The 20,412-nt window shown below is 42.8% G+C and overlaps 1 protein-coding gene across 1 annotated transcript in view; it reads right to left on the bottom strand.

The window, feature by feature from the left end:
* The window catches only part of CPM (carboxypeptidase M), a 90,524-nt gene that overhangs the window by 11,500 nt on the left and 58,612 nt on the right, over positions 1–20,412 (bottom strand). The window contains exons 4-7 of the mRNA XM_066368693.1: positions 16,801–16,973; positions 14,394–14,578; positions 13,476–13,646; positions 9,009–9,161 (exon numbers count right to left, since the gene is read on the bottom strand). Of these exons, the coding sequence (XP_066224790.1) occupies positions 9,009–9,161; positions 13,476–13,646; positions 14,394–14,578; positions 16,801–16,973 (682 nt within the window). The remainder of the gene's footprint in view (positions 1–9,008; positions 9,162–13,475; positions 13,647–14,393; positions 14,579–16,800; positions 16,974–20,412) is intronic.

Below are 20,412 nucleotides of genomic sequence, written 5' to 3'. Positions count from 1 at the left end.
GTTTTTTGCTCCTTTTTCTTTTCTTCTGGGACTCTGTAATGTAAATGTTAGTCTGCTGCATATTGTTCTGTTATGTTTCTTAGGCTGTCTTTACTCTTTTTCAGTCTTTTTTCTTTTTGTTGCTCTAATTGCATGCATTCCATTGTCCTGTCTTCAGGTCTGCTAATTTTTCTTCTGCTTCACCTAGTCTGCTGTTAAACCTCTATGTTGAATTTTCCAGTTCCTAAATTTTCTCTCTTTGTTGAAATTCCCATTTTGTTCATGCATTGTTTTCCTGAGCTCCATGAACATCTTCATGATCATTATCTTGAACTCTTTATCAGGGAAATCACTTACTTCCATTTCATTTAGTTTTTTTTCCTGATGTTTTATCTTATTCTTTTGTTTAGAACAGGGGTCTCAAACTCACGGCCCGCAGGCCGCATGCGGCCTGCCAAACAATTTTGTGCGGCCCACAGACTAATCCACGAAGTTCAAAATATTTTGGATAAAATTAAGTAAGCCTAGGGGCCTACTTGTATTTTTCATTTCTCTAGCATCCTAGCTAGATATTAGCTTAGTTAACAGCAGTTGTGATGCGAACTACAGTTTCTGGTCGTTTTGTGACACTGAGTAAACTGCATGTACGATTGTGCTTGTTGTACTGATTTTTTTTTGTTTTCAACTGCAGTGAGAAAAGTGTTGTGTAACAGTTGCCTTTTGTAGACCTAGTGCGGCCCGCCGAATGGCTGTGATCTTGCTCTGCGGCCCACATGCTGAGTTGAGTTTGAGACCCCTGGTTTAGAACATATTTAATTCTTCATTTTATTTCATTATCTGTGTTGTTTTTCTATTCATTAGATAAAACAGCCACTCTCCTAATCATAAAGGAGTAGCCTTATGTAAGAGATGAAACTTACTGTTCAACCCTGTCCTAGTTCTTGGTTGTTTCTCAAACCTTTGTGATCATCCAAGCAGCCTTCTTTTTTCTTACTAGCTCTCAGTAATTAGGGTTGTGCCAAGACCTGTCAATGTCCTAACTTGGAGGATCTCAGCACCTAGTCAGGCTAATTGGAAGCTAGACCCTCAGGCAGGAGCTTTTAAAATATGAAATATATCTCTTTCAGGGGAAGAGTTGAATATGGACATGTCTGTCTGCTCCCACTGCACCAAGCCCTGGATGATAGCCAATTAAGAACTGTTTTTTGTTTGTTTGTTTGCTAATATTCTGTTGAACTTGTGAGCCACTAGAACCAGGCAGTCAAGGGCTATCTTCTGGGTAACAGCCACAGAAACTAAGGCACCAGATGAACTTACCAGCTCCCTGGAGGGGATAAAATGATCGCACCCTAGAGGAAGATGGAATGATGGTACTTGCCAGTCTCCATCTTTGGAGGACATTTCAGCAAGACCCTAGATGTGGGTTAAATTAGATGCCTGCCGCCCAGGTTGAAGCTTTAAGACAAGAAGATAGGCCTCTTTCAAAGCAAGACTGGTCACTTTTCAGTTGACTGTCTCTGTGCTGGGCCCGGGGGGGTGGGGATAGCCAGGTGAGTCTGTGCAAACCCTTTAAGAGCTGTTTCTTAGTTTGCTATGTCCTTGTGGACATAGATGCGAGACCCATGGCTTTCAAAGTTAGATGCTTTGGGGGCTCATCTCTCAGGTACAAGTCTTAAAAGTTGGGGTGCCAGATGTGAGGTTCAAGCCCTTTGCATCTCAGGGATAAGCTCAGAGTTGTGGGTTCCTTCCTGATTGTGGGTTGCTGTACCACAAATAAGGTTTATGGCGAGAATGTGTCTCTGCCTCCAACAGTTTCAATGTGGGTTTTTTCCTCATTCAACTTGTTGTGTAGGAGTCTCCCAGTTAGTTTTTGAGTTTCTTCCAGAGGAATATGCTCCATATGTAGCTGTAGATTTGGTGTGTCTGTGGGAGGTGAGTTCAGCATCTTGAACCAGAACTTGGTTAACTTATTTTTAATGTAACTTAACATACAATCAAACTATCAATCTGGTTTATAGGTTAAATATGTTATAATATCAAAATGAGAAAGCATAAATAACCTTTCATTTTCATGTTGTTTACTTAATAACCAAACTGTACTGCAACTTTGCTATAGGTAGATTTGATAGAATCCTACACAAAAGTAAAAAATACCAATGCATTAATTTCCAATAAGATACTTATCTATACAAGGTATTCAAGAGCTTGTAGTCAGGCAAACTAGAAGGGAAACAAAATGATAATCACTGGGTTGCTTAGAAGCATGGAATTGATTGATGAGGTCTTATTATTACTAATAACAGTGAACATTTACTGACCAGTTAACATATTTCAGACTCTATGCTAAGTGCTTAATGTGTATTTTCTCATTGAATTCTCACATTAACTCTATGATGTAGGTAATGATATTATCCCAGTTTTAAAGGTGAGGAAACTTAAAGGTTTTGGATTATTAAATAACCTTCCCAAGCTCACATAGCCAGCTGAGTGCCACAGCCTAGCTGTAAATCCATGCTAGTCACTAGAGCCCACACTAAACCCAACCCATACCCCTTACCTCAGAATTTCAGGACTATGATTAGTTAATAAAAGGCCTTTTACGTTTTAAGACTCTTCTCATTTGAAACCCTGTATTTCACATTCCAGCTTGTTCACTTCAGTGATAAATCAAGTTATCTTAATGACACAAAGGAGAAAGAAGAGCCACCATGAAAAAATGACCCTAAACTATCCCCAAACAGTTATACTTAGTAATTATTTACTAGGACAGAAAAGTATGAGGCACACATTAACTAGTTCCCTTCAGAAAAGGTTAAAGTGAAATGTAAAAGTTTTGACATTATGCAATAAAATTTTTATTTTGAACGTTAAGCAAACTTTTATCTGACCCCTGTTGCCTTTTACTTTCTTTCCTAATTTTTTAAAAAGATTTTAAAAATTGATTTCAGAGAGAGGAGAGAAAGAGACAGAAGGTTAGAAGAGTGGGAAGCATCAATTTGTAGTAGTTGCTTCTCCTCTGTGCCTTGACCAGGCAAGCCCAGGGGTTTGAACCAGCGACCTCAGCATTCCAGGTTGATGCTTTATCCACTGTGCCACCACAGGCCAGACACTTTCTTTCTTAATTCTTTTTTTTTTTTTTCCATTTTTTCCGAAGCTGGAAATGGGGAGGCAGTCAGACAGACTCCCCTGCATGCGCCCGACCAGGATCCACCCGGCATGCCCACCAGGGGGCGTTTCTTTGCCCCTCTAGGGCGTTGCTCTGTTGCGTCCAGAGCCATTCTAGCACCTGGGGCAGAGGCCAAGGAGCCATCCCAGTGCCCGGACCATCTTTGCTCCAATGGAGCCTTGCTGCGGGAGGGGAAGAGAGAGACAGAGAGGAAGGAGAGGAGGAGGGATGGAGAAGCAAATGGGCGCCTCTCCTGTGTGCCCTGGCTGGGAATCGAACCTGGGACTCCTGCACTCCGGGCCGACGCTCTACAACTGAGCCAACCGGCCAGGGCCCCTCTTTCTTAATTCTTAACTCTTTATTTTTTTTCCCCTCCAAATAATTATTAAATACTATATTTCCTTCTCACCTTTTCAACCCAGATTAACTCTGTAAACCTCTGTTTTCATATAATTTTTTCCTCTTTTGCATTTTAAAGAAAATATTCCATTGATATTTGTTCCTGCTACCTGTTATATGTCCTTTTTACCTTTAGGTAGTACCCAACCACAGACATCAGTCAGGATTTAGTAACCCCATTTATTTGTTGAATTTCAATGGCATTATTGTTTGAAAAGATACTTCTATTGTGTGCCCTTCTTAGCAGGTCTTTTGATACATTAGATAAATACAGCATAGATTGGTGTGACAGAAAGAAATTGGTCAGATCTCAGTTTGAATCCGAGCTCCCCGCTCACTAAACATTCCCAAGCCTCAATTTCATCACCTATAATTTGGGGATAATATGTACCACTTCCAGGAAGTCGATGAAGATTAAATACAAGTAATACAATTGGAGGCTGAACAGATATTAATCCTTTACTTTTCTTTCTTTTTTTTTTTTTAAAAATAGCCTTAATCAATGCACATTCTTTTCTTAATCCATTTCTTATTTGTGTAAGAAAAGCTATACAAAGGAATAGAAAGAATGTAGCTATATAAGTTTGGAGTCAAGACAAATACCTGTACAGGGTAAGTTTCTGGACTGTCAATTCAACTTTGTTCCAACAAGGGCAAGAATATGTGAAGGAAGAAGCTATGTATATTTCTTCCTTCTTCTGGTCTCTGAACTTGCTTACCTTCCTGCCACTTAGAAAATCGGTATATTTGAGCAACTAAGCTAGTGGTAGTGGTGATGTATCTGTTGGTTTCTTTTGTATTTTTCATTGACTTCTACAAAAACAACCTCAAAAAATAAAAACTATCTTTGAGCCTGACCAAGAGGTTGTGCAGTGGATAGCATATCAGCCTGGGACTCTGAGGACTCAGGTTCAAAACTCTAGGTTGCTGGCTTGAGCATGGGCTCGCCAGCTTGAGTGTTGGGTTGCTGACTTGAGCATGGTATCATAGATATGACCCCATGGTCACTGGCTTGAGCCCAAAAGTCACTAGCTTGAAGCCCAAGGTCTCTGGCCTGAGCAAGGGGTCACTGGCTCTGCTGGAGCCCCCAGGTCAAGGGATGTATGAGAAAGCAATCAATGAACAACTAAGGTGCTGCAATGAAGAACTGATGCTTCTCATTTCTCTCTCCCTTTCTGTTTCTCTGTCCCTATCTGTCCCTCTCTCTGTCTCTTTCGCATAAATAAATAAATAAATAAATAAGTATCTGAAATGGACTTAATATTGTCCTTTAACATCTAGGTAAAGCTGAAACAATTCAGGATGCTAGTAATGAGTAGTTGATGGAAGATACCAAGAAAAAAAATATCCTGGTTCTTAAAAAGGGATTGCAAATTCCTTCTTGGCTAGAATTGGTTACACTTTAACAGAACAGGCTTCAATTTTCACATGAACAGTATTTTTAGATGGCCTTAGGTACACATACACACCTATATATCAGTATGTGTCACGAATAAACAAAGATTTCAAGTGTAGCCTGCCTACTCTAAAATATGGGAAAAGCGTAATAATTTGGATTTAGGAGAAATCACTAAATGTCTTCATATTGCAGTGACACTCATTAACTATCCTCTAAAAATCCAAAGATTCATTTCCATAAGACTCTTACCCAAACTTAGAGATAGTTCTTCAAGCTAGGGAAGGCTGGGGTATTTGAATATCACTGTTGCTGAACAAACAGACTATGCGTAATATGGAGTTTCTATTAGAGGGAAATCCCATACCATCAACCAAATAAAAGCTATCTTCGGCCCTGGCCGGTTAGCTCAGTGGTAGAGCGTCGGCCTGGCGTGTAGGAGTCACAGGTTTGATTCCCGGCCAGGGCACACAGGAGGGGCGCCCATCTGCTTCTCCACCCCTCCCCCTCTCCTTTCTCTCTGTCTCTCTCTTCCCCTCCCGCAGCCGAGGCTTCATTGGAGCAAAGATGGTCCGGGCGCTGAGGATGGCTCTGTGGCCTGTGCCTCAGGCGCTAGAATGGCTCTGGACGCAACAGAGCAACGCCCCGGATGGGCAGAGCATCGCCTCCTGGTATGCATGCCGGGTGGATCCTGGTCGGGCCCATGCGGGAGTCTGTCTGACTGCCTCCCTATTTCCAGCTTTGGAAAAATGAAAAGAAAAAAAAAAAAAAGCTGTCTTCATATCTTACATGTATTACAATATTCTGTCCAGGCACCACCAAACCTTTCACTTAGAGGGAGTTAATTATTTTACCAGAAGATACAATTTACCTTTATATGTTGAGATTGAGACACTGGAAAAAGACCAGTATATCCAAAGAGATACAGAGAGAGCCAGTACTATTATACCAGGGGAAGAAAAAGTAAAAATTTAAAAAAGCTCAGATAATAAACAAAGGAGAATAAAATCTGATACTTAAATTTTGTGGCCACACCTGAAAACAAGGGAGAGAAATGTAAAGCTCTCCCTCCCTTGGAAATGCATCAAGCTTTAGCCCATGTCTGTTGGGCACAATGCAGAATCCAAGTGGGGTAGTACGCGGAGACTGTTCACTCCTTGTTCCCATGTAATGATCACAGTTCCTACCTGTTCTGCATCTGATGACAGCTATGTATCTGTGTCCCACTGGCTTTTGGGACTCAGCACATACCAGATTCCCTTAGGCTGGGTTGCTTAGGTTTCTGGGAGCTGTGGCCATCCTCCAAACTTCAGGGCTCAGATCTGCTTTGAGGAGAGAGGACTACAAGTAACATCATGTGTTACTCATCCTTGCTTCTCCCGGAGAGGGGACAAGCATTCCAGGCCCCTAGAACTCATAATTGTCCTCCTTTGCTATCTTGGCCTTCATGTCTGCAATCCCTTTTAAAATATCAATGGCATTCTTTTTAGAACTAGAACAGCTAATCCTAAAATTTATATGGAGCCACAGAAGACCCTGAATAGCCAAAGAAATCTTGAGAAAAAACAAAGTGGGCCCTAGTCAGATACCTCTGTTGGTTAGAGCATTTTCCTGATGTGCAGAGGTTGCCAGTTCAGTCCCGGTCAGGGCACATACAGAAACAGATCGATGTTCCTGTCTCTCTCCCTTCCTCTCACCAAAATCAATAAATAAAACTTAAAAAAAAAACTTTAAAAAAAGTGAGAGCTATCATGCTCCTGATTTCAAACTGGACTACAAAGGTATAATAATCAAGACAATATGGCATAACATCGGTGGAATAAAACAGAGAGCCCAACAGGTGACTAAAACTGTAGTTTGGACAAGTGGCTAGCTCGGTTTTACACATGGGATGGATGATAAAAAAGCTTGTCTTACCAAGGCTCCTGACCTCCTGGCCAGGCCTGCCATTAGAGCAAGAGGCCTTTCCTCCCCAGATAAAACAGGCCCGAGACTTCAGGTGGGTCAAAATCTCAGCGACCCAGAGGCATTTTAGCAAGTGGTGAAACTGGACCAGTGAATGTGACTTAGATTGTCAAGTATCAACAATTTTATTAAACCAGAACAATACCAATAAGGAGGTATTCACTTCTAGCACCCACAAATAAAAATATTCTTTGGCTTCCTACTGGGCACCAATATGAAGAGAACCTTTCTATCAAGTAACAATAACTACACTGTATCTGTGTTTTGAAATAGTTCATGATTAAACTACAAAAAAAATGCCCTTGTTTTAAACCACAAGGGGGCAGGGTTGATGTGTATATATATTTAAGTGCATATCAGATTATGGAGACAGGCAGACAGATACATATTCTTTATAAAACTTAGTGTAAATGGACTTGTAATCCTTCCAAATTAATAATGACAATAGTTATGCTATAGTGTGTATGTTATTTAACAGTTTACAAAGCTCCTTCAATGGCAATATTATGTCAGCATGATACTTCAGAGCCTGCCTTAATTTGGTGCTAAGTAATCTTCACAAATAGATTAAAAGGCCAAAAATACTAGTTCAGTTACATGGGGCACATTTCATGTTCCGCTGCCCTCCGCTCTTGACGCTGATGGAGGAGGACTTTTAGAAAAGATAGAATACACTCTAGGGTCACTATAGGTAGAAATACAATAGAAAGGTTAAATTATTATGTTCCTCATGAGGAAAACCTAGTAGAGAAATACCAGAATATTAAGCAAGAGGGGACCTGAAACAAAATCTGATGGCAATTAGAAAGGAGAAAGACCCAAAGATAAGCTTAACAGATGTTAAGATGCTGGTGAAGAAGAAAAAGGAAATTTTGTAACATCTCCTGTCAGGGAAATCAACCTACTAGGCCTACCCCACTTGTGTCTCAGCCAGTCAGACACAGCCCTGTGAGTCCACCAACAATCTCTGTGTATCGTGTTGGGGTGGGGGGCACAGGAAAGATATAGACATGAAAGGGGGAGGGGCATCCATTTTGGGATGTGTAGCCAAGGAAAGCTCTTAATTCTTGTACTCAGCCCCATACCTCTGTGCTTCTTTGTCTTCCTTCCTTCAACCATCTCCATCACTTTTAGCAGGTGTGAAGCATGCAGAAAATTACAGGAATTATGCAGTTATGCAGCAGACACACAATACAAACCTCTTCAACACAAACATACACTCTACTTTGGCTTGATGTGGTAGCATAACTATTGTGCCAATTCCTGCTGTTTCTTCCCCCAAGCCATTCTGAACGGAGAAGAATAACTTTACCTCTAGCAATGCAGAAGAGCCTTCCACACCCTGCCCAAAGAGGCACAGGCAGGAACAATAACCTTGAATTGGGTGTGATTCCATCATCACCATGGCAGGGTGTTTCTCTGGATCAACAGCATTGCATCACTTGGGAAGATGTTAACCATTCAAGACCCAATAAATCACATTCTGGGGATGTGACCTGGCAATCTGTGTTTTAGCAAACTCTCTTGAGTCGGCTGCACAAATTTGAGAACTACTACTCTTGCCACAGTTAGTCTGTGATAAAGACCAGATAACTGTCAAAAAATGAGCTGCGATGATTCCCAGTGCCGAGTCACTTGGCAGAGTGGAGGGGTGGGAGAGGTTAAAGCTAATGGTGCTTGATCACTGCCCCAGATACAGAAAAATGCAAAATGGCATGTCCAATGTTCTCTGAGTCTGTGAAATTGCATGGCAGGCGACAAGCAAACTTTCATTTTTTCTAACTGGGAGATGATGTAACAGTAACAACCTGATTTCCTGATCTTTTGCCAGATTTCCAGGTTGTTCAACATGTAAAATTAGAAGTCCTCTGGATTTTACATCCCCACATTAAAGTAACATACACCATGCTTTCTCTTATATGAACTCACGGGCATGGCATTTCTCACACACTGCAGATACTCATGCCGAGAGAATTCTTAACCATTAATTCTGGTATGAAAATGAGGAGCTGTACCTAGAAGATATAAATAGGGGCTAACCCAAAGGTTCTGCTAGATGTTATATTTTCTGTTAATGGGAATTAATAAGAAAATCTGACAAACCTAGGTGCACCTGTTTTATGTATTCAATCAACGAGGCTTTGTTAGAATCCCAGAAGAGTGGAAGCTTCTCTTCGCGAGGATATTTACAGCATGACAGCTCCAACGTAATTTCAAAACACTGGGCCCAGATGTAGTTATAATCTTGCATTCCACCTAAACACAAGCATATTTAATATTTTTTAAGGTCTAAAACTGGAGTGGAGCCAAGTGTCCCATGTCTTGAGGACAAGTTAATCAGGCAGTTGCAAGGAAAATACATATAAACAAGAAAAGATGAATTTGACCTATTAGCATATAAAATCAGGGTTTGACAATTTATTACCCAGGCATGACCAGGCAATCGTAAATATTCCCATATGGGTAACTAGATCACAGCTGATTGAAGTTCAACTGCGCATAAAATTAAGTGAGGGGTAGGGGAAGGGTTCTATTTTATAATCAAGGCATAACAAAAAGATTCTTCCAATTACATTTCTTCCCTAAATTACATTTTAAACAGATGTACACTACAGCGAGATTTCTTTTAAAATATTCCTACAAACCATTTATAAATACATTTGTTACATAAAGCTAAGTACACGAATTTGGAGGAATAATCATGGTCAACATTTACTGAGCATTCACTCTTGCTAAGTACTGTTTGAAGAGCTTTGTATCTGCTCATTTAAGCCTCAGAGCAATTGCTACTCATATTTTAAGATGAGGAAACTTTTTTTTAAATTTAATTTAATTTTATTCATTTTTAGAGAGGAGAGAGAGACAGGGAGGGAGAGAGAAGAGAGAGAGACAGAGAGAGAGAAGGGGGAAGGAGCTGGAAGCATCAACTCCCATATGTGCCTTGACCAGGCAAGCCCAGGGTTTCGAACCGGCGACCTTAGCATTTCCAGGTCGATGCTTTATCCACTGCGCTACCACAGGTCAGGCAAGATGCGGAAACTTAATCACAGATCTTAAGTAACATGCCCAGGGATCCTAGCCAGGGATGACAGACCAAACCACAGGCTCCTGCTCGAGCCCAGGTGCTCTTACTCATGACATCCAACTGTCCCTGGGAAGGACAGAAGGGTGCTGTGCCGGCTCCTGAGAGGGGACGGGTCTGGCCCGCTGCTGCTCCTGGGGCTGCCTCTGCTCCGGGGCACCTTCTAGTCCAGGTTGGGAACCTTTTTGGCTGAGAGAGCCATGAACGCCACATATTTTAAAATGTAATTCCGTGAGAGCCATACAATGACCCGTGTACATTACACATTATCCAATAAAAATTTGGTGTTGTCCCGGAGGACAGCTGTAATTGGCTCCAGCCACCCGCAAACATGAACATGAGTGGTAGGAAATGAATGGATTGTAATACATGAGAATGTTTTATATTTTTAACATTACTATTTTTTTTAATTAAAGATTTGTCGGCCCTGGCTGGTTGGCTCAGCGGTAGAGCATCAGCCAGGCGTGCGGGGGACCCGGGTTCGATTCCCGGCCAGGGCACATAGGAGAAGCGCCCATTTGCTTCTCCACCCCCCACTCCTTCCTCTCTGTCTCTCTCTTCCCCTCCCGCAGCCAAGGCTCCATTGGAGCAAAGATGGCCCGGGCGCTGGGGATGGCTCCTTGGCCTCTGCCCCAGGCGCTAGAGTGGCTCTGGTGGCGGCAGAGCGATGCCCCGGATGGGCAGAGCATCGCTCCCTGGTGGGGCAGAACGTCGCCCTGGTGGGCGTGCCGGGTGGATCCCGGTCAGGTGCATGTGGGAGTCTGTCTGACTGTCTCTCCCCGTTTCCAGCTTAAAAAAAAAAAAAGATTTGTCTGCGAGCCAGATGCAGCCATCAAAAGAGCTACATCTCTGGCCCTGGCCAGTTGGCTCAGTGGTAGAGCGTTGGCCTGGCGTGCAGGAGTTCCAGGTTCGATTCCTGGCCAGGGCACACAGGAGAAGCGCCTATCTGCTTCTCCACTCCTCCCTCTCTCCTTCCTCTCTGTCTCTCTCTTCCCCTCCCGCAGCCAAGGCTCCACTGAAGCAAAGTTGGCCCGGGCGCTGAGGATGTCTCTGTGGCCTCTGCCTCAGGTGCTAGAATGGCTCTGGTTGCAACAGAGCAATGCCCCAGATGGGCAGAATCGCCCCCTGGTGGGTATGCTGGGTGGATCCTGGTCAGGCGCATGAGGGAGTCTGTCTGACTGCCTCCCCGTTTCCAACTCCCAAAAAATTTAAAAAAATTAAAAAAAAAAAAAAAAAAGAGCCACATCTGGCTCGTGAGCCATAGGTTCCCAATCCCTGTTCTAGTCTGACCTCTGGAGGGCCTATTTTCAAGGGATCATAACCATATTTCATGTTTTCTAAGATGAAAAACTTTGCACATTTTAAAATCTCTGAATTGGATGTGTCCTAAATTTGATGGTGGAGAAACATCATTGTGTCATTAGTTTGGCAGGCAACATTTCCTTTCTTGATAGTACATTGCATTTTACCATCAATGCCATTTGGGATTCGATGAAATATAGTAACTTTGAAGAAAGTGGTTTCTGTGAGATTTTAACTTGTTATACTTTTATATCTGCCCAATAAGATACATATTCTCAACGCCATCAGGGTATTTGGGAAATACTAAAGTAGAAAAAAAAGCTTATGCTAAAAAAATGGTCAAAATAAAATGTTATTGAAATATTAAGTAGTATCTATGTAGAACCAGATTCTAGCCAGGAAGAATTTTTCTGTCTTTTCTATTTTTCTCTTAATGAGAGTTTTATATTTCTCTCTGACCTCATTTTCAGCATGAAATAGAAGAGGGAAGAAATGGAGAGAGAAACAAAACAACAGCCCTCGGCGGATGGCTGTGCATCAGGTAGACAGACTCTAGATAGTACAGCAAGTGTGCAAAGCATGCAGGATTGAGAATACCAGGTGTGGAGAGTGTGTGCGCCCCTGAATGAGGCCAGTCAGGCCTGGCTGACGAAACCTCCAGGCTGAGCCAGAATGCTTTGTGTTAAGCTCCGTAAAGTAGCTGGCTCTGTCTGCTTTTTTGCATCAGAAGGACACACAGCTTACACACATGGGAACAATTCTTGACAGCAAGATTGAGTTCCTAGCTAATTTCCCACACATCTGGACCTGTCTTGAAATTTACACACAATGTGCATGGAAGGACAGCTCTGCCAGTGGACAGGAGGGGCCCTTTCCTCCCTGTGAAGAGTGGTGAGCAGGGATCAGGTGGAGCTCTGAGGCAGAGCTTGGGAGGCTGTATCTGGGACTGCAGAGAGGTCTGGGGTGTTGTGGTACCTCTCTGGCCCTGCTGCCTGTCACTCACAGTCTAGGTTTATTTACATTACCTGGAAAGCTGGCAGAAAGCCGTCCAGACATAAAAGTACCAGCTTACGCAAGACTAATTGATCACATCCACACTCCAAGTAACAACTGGGGAAGTGGCCTGTTTGCAGAAATGCGGCCTGAAGTTTGCAGTTGGTAGGGTCAGGCCAATCAGCCTCGAAGGGGCACTGCCCCCGGAGGCCACGGAAACCTGATTCCAGCTCAGTCTTCCCTCACATCCTTCCATCCTAGATCCATCCTATTTCCTCTCGGTGCCTAGACTAAAAGGAGTTCTCTGACATCTCTGGGCTTCTGCTTCTGTTACTCTTCCTGATGAAAGCATCCCCCTCCCATGTTCCTCCCTGGCAGTCTCCTTACCTCCCCTTGCTCACTTGGCCATCCTGTTCCAAGGTTGGAAAGCTGGAGGCCTCCCTCCCACTGTGTCCAGCCTGAAGAGCTTTTTTGTTTAGCCTGCAAAGTGGCTTTAAAATCATGAGGCTTCATGCACAAATCCAGCTTGTTTTACAAACTGGAAGAGCTGGCGTTACTGGGACCCACTGTGGCTTGGCAATAATTAATTGGATCTAAGGAGCTGTCCCCATTAGATGAGACAAGCATTAGGTTTCTTCAAGGTCTTCACTCCCTGTTGTGTTTTGGCTTTATACCCTGGTACACTGTACCTTTTCTAAATCTATTTTTATTTGAATTATACTGCCATTAAAATTATTTATATGCATGTCATTCTTCCCTATTAAACTTGGTTAATTTTTTTAAAATTTTTTATTCATTTTAGAAAAGGGAGAGAAAGAAGGGGGTGAGAAGCAGGAAGTATCAACTTCTTTATGTGCCTTGACCAGGCAAGCCCAGGGTTTCGAACCAGTGACCTCAGCGTTCCAGGTAGTAAACTTGGGGTGAAAATCGGTGTCCTGCTCATCTTTCTTGGCATAGCTCCTGACTCATAGTAGGACAAGGCTATGTGAGCACCTGAAAGAATGAAGGCATCCTTGGCAGTGAGGAACATGTCTGAGCATCTCTCAAATGACCAGTCGTACTCACTGTTCTTGTGACTGAAGGGACTGTGCTGTGCTTAACAAACGTATGACAACTGCTGGGCTCAGCACAAAGCAGCAGGCGTCTCTGGTTGCAGGCAGAAAGGAGCACGGTGGAAATGAAGAGAAACTCACCTCTGAGTGGATACCAAGAGTATCCATTTGTAATCCCATTAGGGAAGTTCATTTTATTTTTACACTGATCTCCTTTCTTCATGTTGAGATTTCTTGAGGCGTAGGTATTTGCAAGATGTTGAAAAACATCATCATCAGGGGACAAGCTCCGGGAGTGTAATGTCCCAGTTGCTGTGTGTGAAAGACAAACCAAGACCTTTGTGTTGGCACTAGAGTAAGAGGGAGCACACAGTGCCACATTAGCAAATACACCATCACATCACACACAAAGGCTCAGATTTCCTAGAGAGAAATCCTCTATCCACATCTACGAGTGCTCCCTCCACTCTTCTTCCTGGGGTTCAATGAACATACACAAGGTGACATCACACAAAGTAAGCCATCTACAGATCCAAAGTCCTCCTGAATCAGATTAACGGTTAAATATACTCTTAGTCACTCTTGCTAATTTCTGAAGGTCAGTAAAGTTGTTTTTTTAAATTTTTTTTTTTTTTTTTTTTTTAGGTACTATGGGGTTAAATGAAGCCACTGTAATACTTAAGTCCTCGGTACATACATCTCGAAGAGCTTTAAGAGGAGTCAGCAATTATTACTCACATGATTAGTAGAGAAAAGGTTGTTTTAGTTTTATTTTCTCTTAGCCATGTTGCCCCTAGTGAGATAATATAAATCCTAATTTTACTGTTCCATTGATGAATGTCAAATAATCCTGTTGTTGCTTGTCAATTCAGCCACACTGCCCATCTCCTGTTTATAAATTGTAGGAAGGATGGCTCAGGGTTGAGAAAATGAGGCTCTTTCTATCCCTGCCAGAGAGGTTACGTGGTGAGAAGAGTTCATCCCTACTCAAAGGCAGAGAGTTAGAGTTTACAGTTTCACTCTGGATGGAGAGAGCCAGAGCCGGCCGTGTTGACTTACCTGGAACACCATTATCAAATGGGTAACTGGCCACCAGGGCACCACCGTGGAGGTTTGCAGAGAGGACAAATGTCTCTGTTTTCAGCCACTCCATGATTGCCACAGTTTCAGGCTGCCTTGATACATTATTAAATTCAAAAGCATCGGGGAAATTTCTATTCAGGTCATAGAAGTTACTATTTTCCCTTTAAAAGAAAGAATTTTTTAGGGTTTACTACTGGTGGTTGTGAGAGAGTGGGTTTGTGCAATGTGTAGAGCTTTTGTCTGAGCTTCAGGTGTTTTTCCAAATATGAATGCTGGGGTGGTGGGTGGTGGACTTGGCAGCCTCCAGGGACCCACGCCTGGCAATCGCACACTAGGTAGTCCCCTCTCATGTGACTTGCTCTCACCTATGGGACTAGCTATTGAGGTAAGCAGAGGTTTGACAGGTATTTCCGTTTGGAGGCTATTGCTCTTGGAATACTTCCTTTTGGAACCCTGAGGTCCCAACGTTAGCCATGTGGAGAGTGTGCACAGAAAAATGAGAAACCCAGGTGACAACTGGAACTGAGATTCCAGAGATATGGTCCCAAGTTAGTTGTCTCACCAGACCCCAGCTGAGGCCCCAGACATCATGGCATAGAGTGGCCATCCCTGTTCTGCCCTGTCCTGATTCCTAATTTATAGAATTGAGAGTAAATAAAAGTGGTTGTTGGTTTAAGTCTCGAAATTTTGGGGTGGTTTGTTCCGTAGAATTTGATAACAGAAACAACTGGAAGTGCCGCTCTACACAAGTGTCTTTCTGAAAAGGGGACCAGCCATGTTTAAACGTGTCAGAAAAACTGGAAGGGAATCCAGTGGTGAGGTTTTATTTATTTTTGGTAAAAGCAACCAAATTTTTAGTTGCACAGATATAGTGTAAATGTATATTAGGCATTTGAGAGATCCCAACCTTCCAGAGGCAACTTGAAACAAAATAAACTGTAAATGAAAATACTGCTTTCCGTGCTGACAGCCCTCTCGCTAACACAGTGAACGTCCCTACAACCCGCGGACTCTGAGAAGCGTGGCAGCAGCAACCCCTCAGAGGGACACAGGACCAGAAGGGCGAGGGTGCTGTGCTGCGTGGGGAAAGCGGGTGAGGACAGGAAGCAGAGGGGTCACGGTGGGCAGACGAAGCCGATTTTCTCAAATGGCTAAAACTGCAAACAAGATTGTGCTGAAGCTTGAATGCCTAGAGCCCAACTGCTGCTGATAGAAGAGGAGGCTGGCCACGGAGAGATGCGAGCATTTTGAACTGGGAGGAGATACGAAGATACTGGGCCAAGTGATCCAGTTCTAAGTTTCCTATTTTGTTTTATTATGAAGACAAAAGTCTTGAAGATCTGTTCACTTAAAAAAATGCTATAAGACTTACTCTTCTTGGCCCTGGCTGGCTGGCTCAGTGGTAGAGCATCAGCCTGGCATGCAGAAGTCCCGGGTTCGATTCCCGGCCAGGGCACACAGGAGAAGCACCCATCTGCTTCTCCGCCCCTCCCCCTCTCCTTCCTCTCTGTCTCTCTCTTCCCCTCTCACAGCGAGGTTCCATTGGAGCAAAGATGGCCTGGGTGCTGGGGATGGCTCCTTGGCCTCTGCCCCAGGCGCTAGAGTGGCTCTGGTGGCAACATAGCGACGCCCTGGAGGGGCAGAGCATCGCCCCTTGGTGGGCAGAGCGTCGCCCCCTGGTGGGTGTGCCGGGTGGATCCCGGTCGGGTGCATGCGGGAGTCTGTCTGACTGTCTCTCCCCGTTTCCAGCTTCAGAAAAATACAAAAAAAAAAAAAAAAAAAAAAAAAAAAGACTTACTCTTCTTTGTGTTTAGTTCTTGTGCTGGCTTAATAAATCAAATGGTAATTATTGAGGGCCTAGGGACCCTGCTGGGCCCTGGGGGGCTTAATACTGATGAACACAGTGAAGAGGATTCCTACCCTTGGGTAGCTTGTAGTCTGATAAGTGCTGGGTGACAGCAGTATAAGCGAGAACCCACCATATGAGAGGTTAGGGAAGGAGGCTTTGAGGACAGGCCATTTAAGCAGCAGGAGGGGGTGAGGATGAGCTTCTTGTGCAGGAGCCTGCCCTGCAAGGAGAAAGAAAGGTCAGGGAACTGCAGAGGGTGAAGGCCAGTCAGAGCCCAGCAGGGGGAGGGGCGGGGGGGGGGAGGACCACAACTGCAGCCAGAGCAGCAGGGCAGGAGCGAAGCCGCCTTCTTCAAGGTTGCACCTTCCCCCTCCCGGCAATGGGCAGGTGGCCCTGAGGAGTGTGGCACAGTGATGGCATGACACAGGCTAGGAGATGGTTCCCTAACTCCCCTCGACAGGGCCAAGGGGTACTCTCTTCTGGGGGCCTTTGTATTGTTTTATTTTAAATAAAGATTAACCAGCTCATTCTTACCTTCCATTAGAGTAAAAACAGTCAGGCTTTTTGACGGCCTCAAATCCATCTGGATTCATGGAAGGCATGATGTGTATCCGGGTACTATTGATTAGTCTTGTGATTTCAAGGTCTTTTCCATCACTGGTTACGAGATATTCAATTAAATGTAGCAGCAGTTCCCGCCCAACGGTCTGTATGTGGGAAAGGGATATTAGGCCAGGGAAAACAAGAAAAACAATACCCAAAGACCAAATTCCTCCATAAGGGGCTCCAGACAGGAAAAGTTATACCAAAACTAGTGGCAAGAGACACCCGTTTCTCAAGCACACTGATACTCTGAAAACTGGCAATCACAGGTTGATTATTTGCCAGAAGTTTCTTTAAAAAGTTAAGTTTAATAATACCCATCTGCAAATAATTTACTTCTAATGAAGGCATTAGAGTAAACCCAAAATATTAATTTGAAAGAACATATACATCCCTGTTAACTGCAGCATTACTTAGAATAGCCAAGCATTCCAAATGCCCATCAACAGATGAATGGATAAAAAAGCCGTAGTACATGTAGATAGTGGAATATTACTCTAGCCATAAAAAGAATGAAAAAAATTTTTAAATTTACTTATTGAGGGAGGGAGGGATGGAGGAAGGAGAGAAGAAGGAAGAGAAAGAAACATTGATCCGTCCCTGTAAGTGCCCTGACCAGGGATCAAACTAGCAACCTTTGCACATCAGGATAAGACTCTAAACAAAGCTATCTGGCCAGGGCAAGAATGAAATCTTACCATGTATGACAGCATGGATGGCCCTTGAGGGAGTTATGCTAAGTGAAATAATACAGAGAAAGACAAAAACCATATGGTTTCACTATACAGGGGTGGGCAAAAGCAGGTTTACAGTTTTGAGTACACGAAACAGTTTATTCTTGTATTATTATTAATTATCGTATTATTTATTATGAACAACAGTAAACCTACTTTTTGCTCAACCCTGTATGCTGTATGTAGAATCTAACGAGCAAAATAAATGAACAAACAAAGTAGAAACAGACCCGTAGATACAGAGCACGGACTGATGGTTTCCAGAAGAGGTTTGGGGGGCTGGGTGAAAAAGATAAAGGAACTAAGAAGTAAAAATTGGCACTTAAAAAATAGTCATGGGAATGTAAAAGTATAGTATAGGGGACACAGTCAGTAATATTGTAGTAACTATGTGGTGCCAGGTACTGGAAATATCAGGGGGATCCCTTTGTAAAGTATATGGCTGTCTAACCACTATGTTGTACACCTGAAACTAATATAAATTAAAATAAAAAAATATTGAGTGTCAAAAAATAAATAAATTTGTGTCATTACCGTTTTGCTAGATATATGTTTCTAGTGTACATGAAAATAAAAGCATGACTATGAAAATAAAATGGTCATCACATCCACTAACATTATCTTATATACCAATGACAGGTAAACTGAAGGCCTGTGAGAGACCTTGCTTTACAATTCCCAATGAAGAGATTTACATTCCTTGGAATGTAGGATTCACGGAATCTGTTTTTGTTTTTTTTTTTAAAGATTTAGTTATTGATTTGAGAGAGAGAGAGAGAGAGAGAGAGAGAGAGAGAGAGAGAGAAAGGGGTGTGAAATGTGGGAAGCATCAGCTTCTTGTATGTGCCTTGACTGGATAAGCTCGTGGTTTCGAACCTGCGACCTCAGCATTATAGGTCAAATGCTTTCCAGACCAATGCCTTATCCACTGCGCCACCACAGGTCAGGCCGGAATCTGTTTCTGAGTAAGGAATGTTTACCTCTGCCATAAGGTCAGTGCTGCTGAGGGTTAGGAAAGGGGAAATCAGGGCAGCAGGTGGTTTAATAGGAACAGTGCTGCAGAAGTGTTCAAGTTGGCAGTGGGCAGGAAAGGAATTTCCAATTGCAACTCCACTGTAGGAATTCATTGTGACAAAGGACGAGCAATTCCTTTGTGCCCCTCACTGGCAATCAAGCATAGGGACCATGTTTTATGAGTTTGCTATCCAAATAAACACAAAATAATTGGGACTTAAGAAAATTTGGTATATGTGAATTACATGTCCCTAGGTAGCCATAAAATTCAGAGTGGAAATATATTTAATTCTGACTTCAGTTTTTTTCCTACTCATCTCTATCTTTTCCCTCTACTGTGATTTTTTGTTTTTATAATCAAAATTGTCACTTAAAAATATCCTTACAAACTATTAACCAGAAAGATCAAGTGAGCTGTATGCTGAGTTTCCAATCCATGTTTTGGGAGCTCAAGCACTTTTGGAAGCAACCTCCATGAGCCATTCACTGGCTCCCCTAAAACCATGGGAGAAGAGGTTGGTGACTTTGATTTTCAAAGGTGACTTTAAATGTAGAAAGTGTGGTCGGTTTAAAGAGCTTTTCTGTCAAGGGGGTTGGAGAAAAAAAAAGGTAAAGAAAAGGAAGGAGGAATCACTTGCACCTCCTGAAAATTTCAAATGCTGGTTGGAGGCTGTAGGATGGTTCAATTAGAGGGACGAAGCAGGACATACGTGAGGCTGGTCTGGGTCCCAGGACAAGTCCAGCGGGGAGCCAGATCAGAATCCCCATGTGGTTCTGAATGTGAATTTCCCTCTTCACCACCTGAGCCTTACATCTTCAAGTGCCCCAGAACCCAAGATATGAGTCAGCAATGAAATTCATTCAACCCAAATCACATGAAAATGAAGAAGAGTTAAGAAGCTATGATTAAGCTATAAACTGTGGTAATATGGGTATAGAATAGAGTATAACAGTTAAGGTTTATAATTAACAGTGAGGGTAGAGGCTGGAGGTGATGAAAGTAGAGGAGACAGATTTTTTTTTTCTTCTTTTTTAGCAAGAGACAGAGAGAGGGACAGGCAGGGATCGACATACAGGAAAGGAGAGAGATGAGAAGCATCAATTCTTCATTGCAGCACCTTAGTTGTTCATTGATTGCTTTCTCACATGTGCCTTGATTGGGGGCTACAGCAGAGCGAGTGACCCCTTGCTCAAGCCAGCGACCTTGGGCTTCAAGCCAGCAACCTTTGAGCTCAAGCCAGAGACCATTGATCATGTCTGTGATTCCATGCTCAAGCCAGTGACCCTGTGCTCGAGCTGGTGAGCCCGCACCAAAGCCAGTGACCATGGGGTTTCAAACCCAAGTCCTCCACATCCCAGACCAACACTCTATCCACTGCGCCACCACCTGGTTGGCAAGATAGGACTGTTCAAAGTGCCAATTTCTTCACTTCTCATAGCAATGGCTTGGAAGATACTATCAACAAATTTTAAATGATGACTGTTAAATTTTTTTGCAATTTTTTCTTGACTTTAGAAGAATCTTCTAACAATTTTTTATTTTGAGAAAATATTTATCAAGCTTACCAATTATTTGTTTCACTTCAGTTTTATTGTTAAATCCAAGTAAAATTAAATCTCATAGTTATTTAAAAATAACATGAAACACATTTTATTTTATATCCTTTTAATGTGGCTCGTTCTCTTATTACAGAAATACATAAATGTCTTGAATGATGTCTGGCAAATATTAATGATAGTTATTTTTTAGTAATGATATTCTGAATAATTTTTATTTCCTTATTTTTTTAATGTC

The sequence above is a fragment of the Saccopteryx leptura genome, chromosome 2 (genome assembly GCF_036850995.1).
Source record: "Saccopteryx leptura isolate mSacLep1 chromosome 2, mSacLep1_pri_phased_curated, whole genome shotgun sequence".
Lineage (NCBI taxonomy): Eukaryota > Metazoa > Chordata > Mammalia > Chiroptera > Emballonuridae > Saccopteryx > Saccopteryx leptura.
Note: the sequence above shows the minus strand (reverse complement) of the source record. Positions and strands in the feature narration are given on the sequence as shown.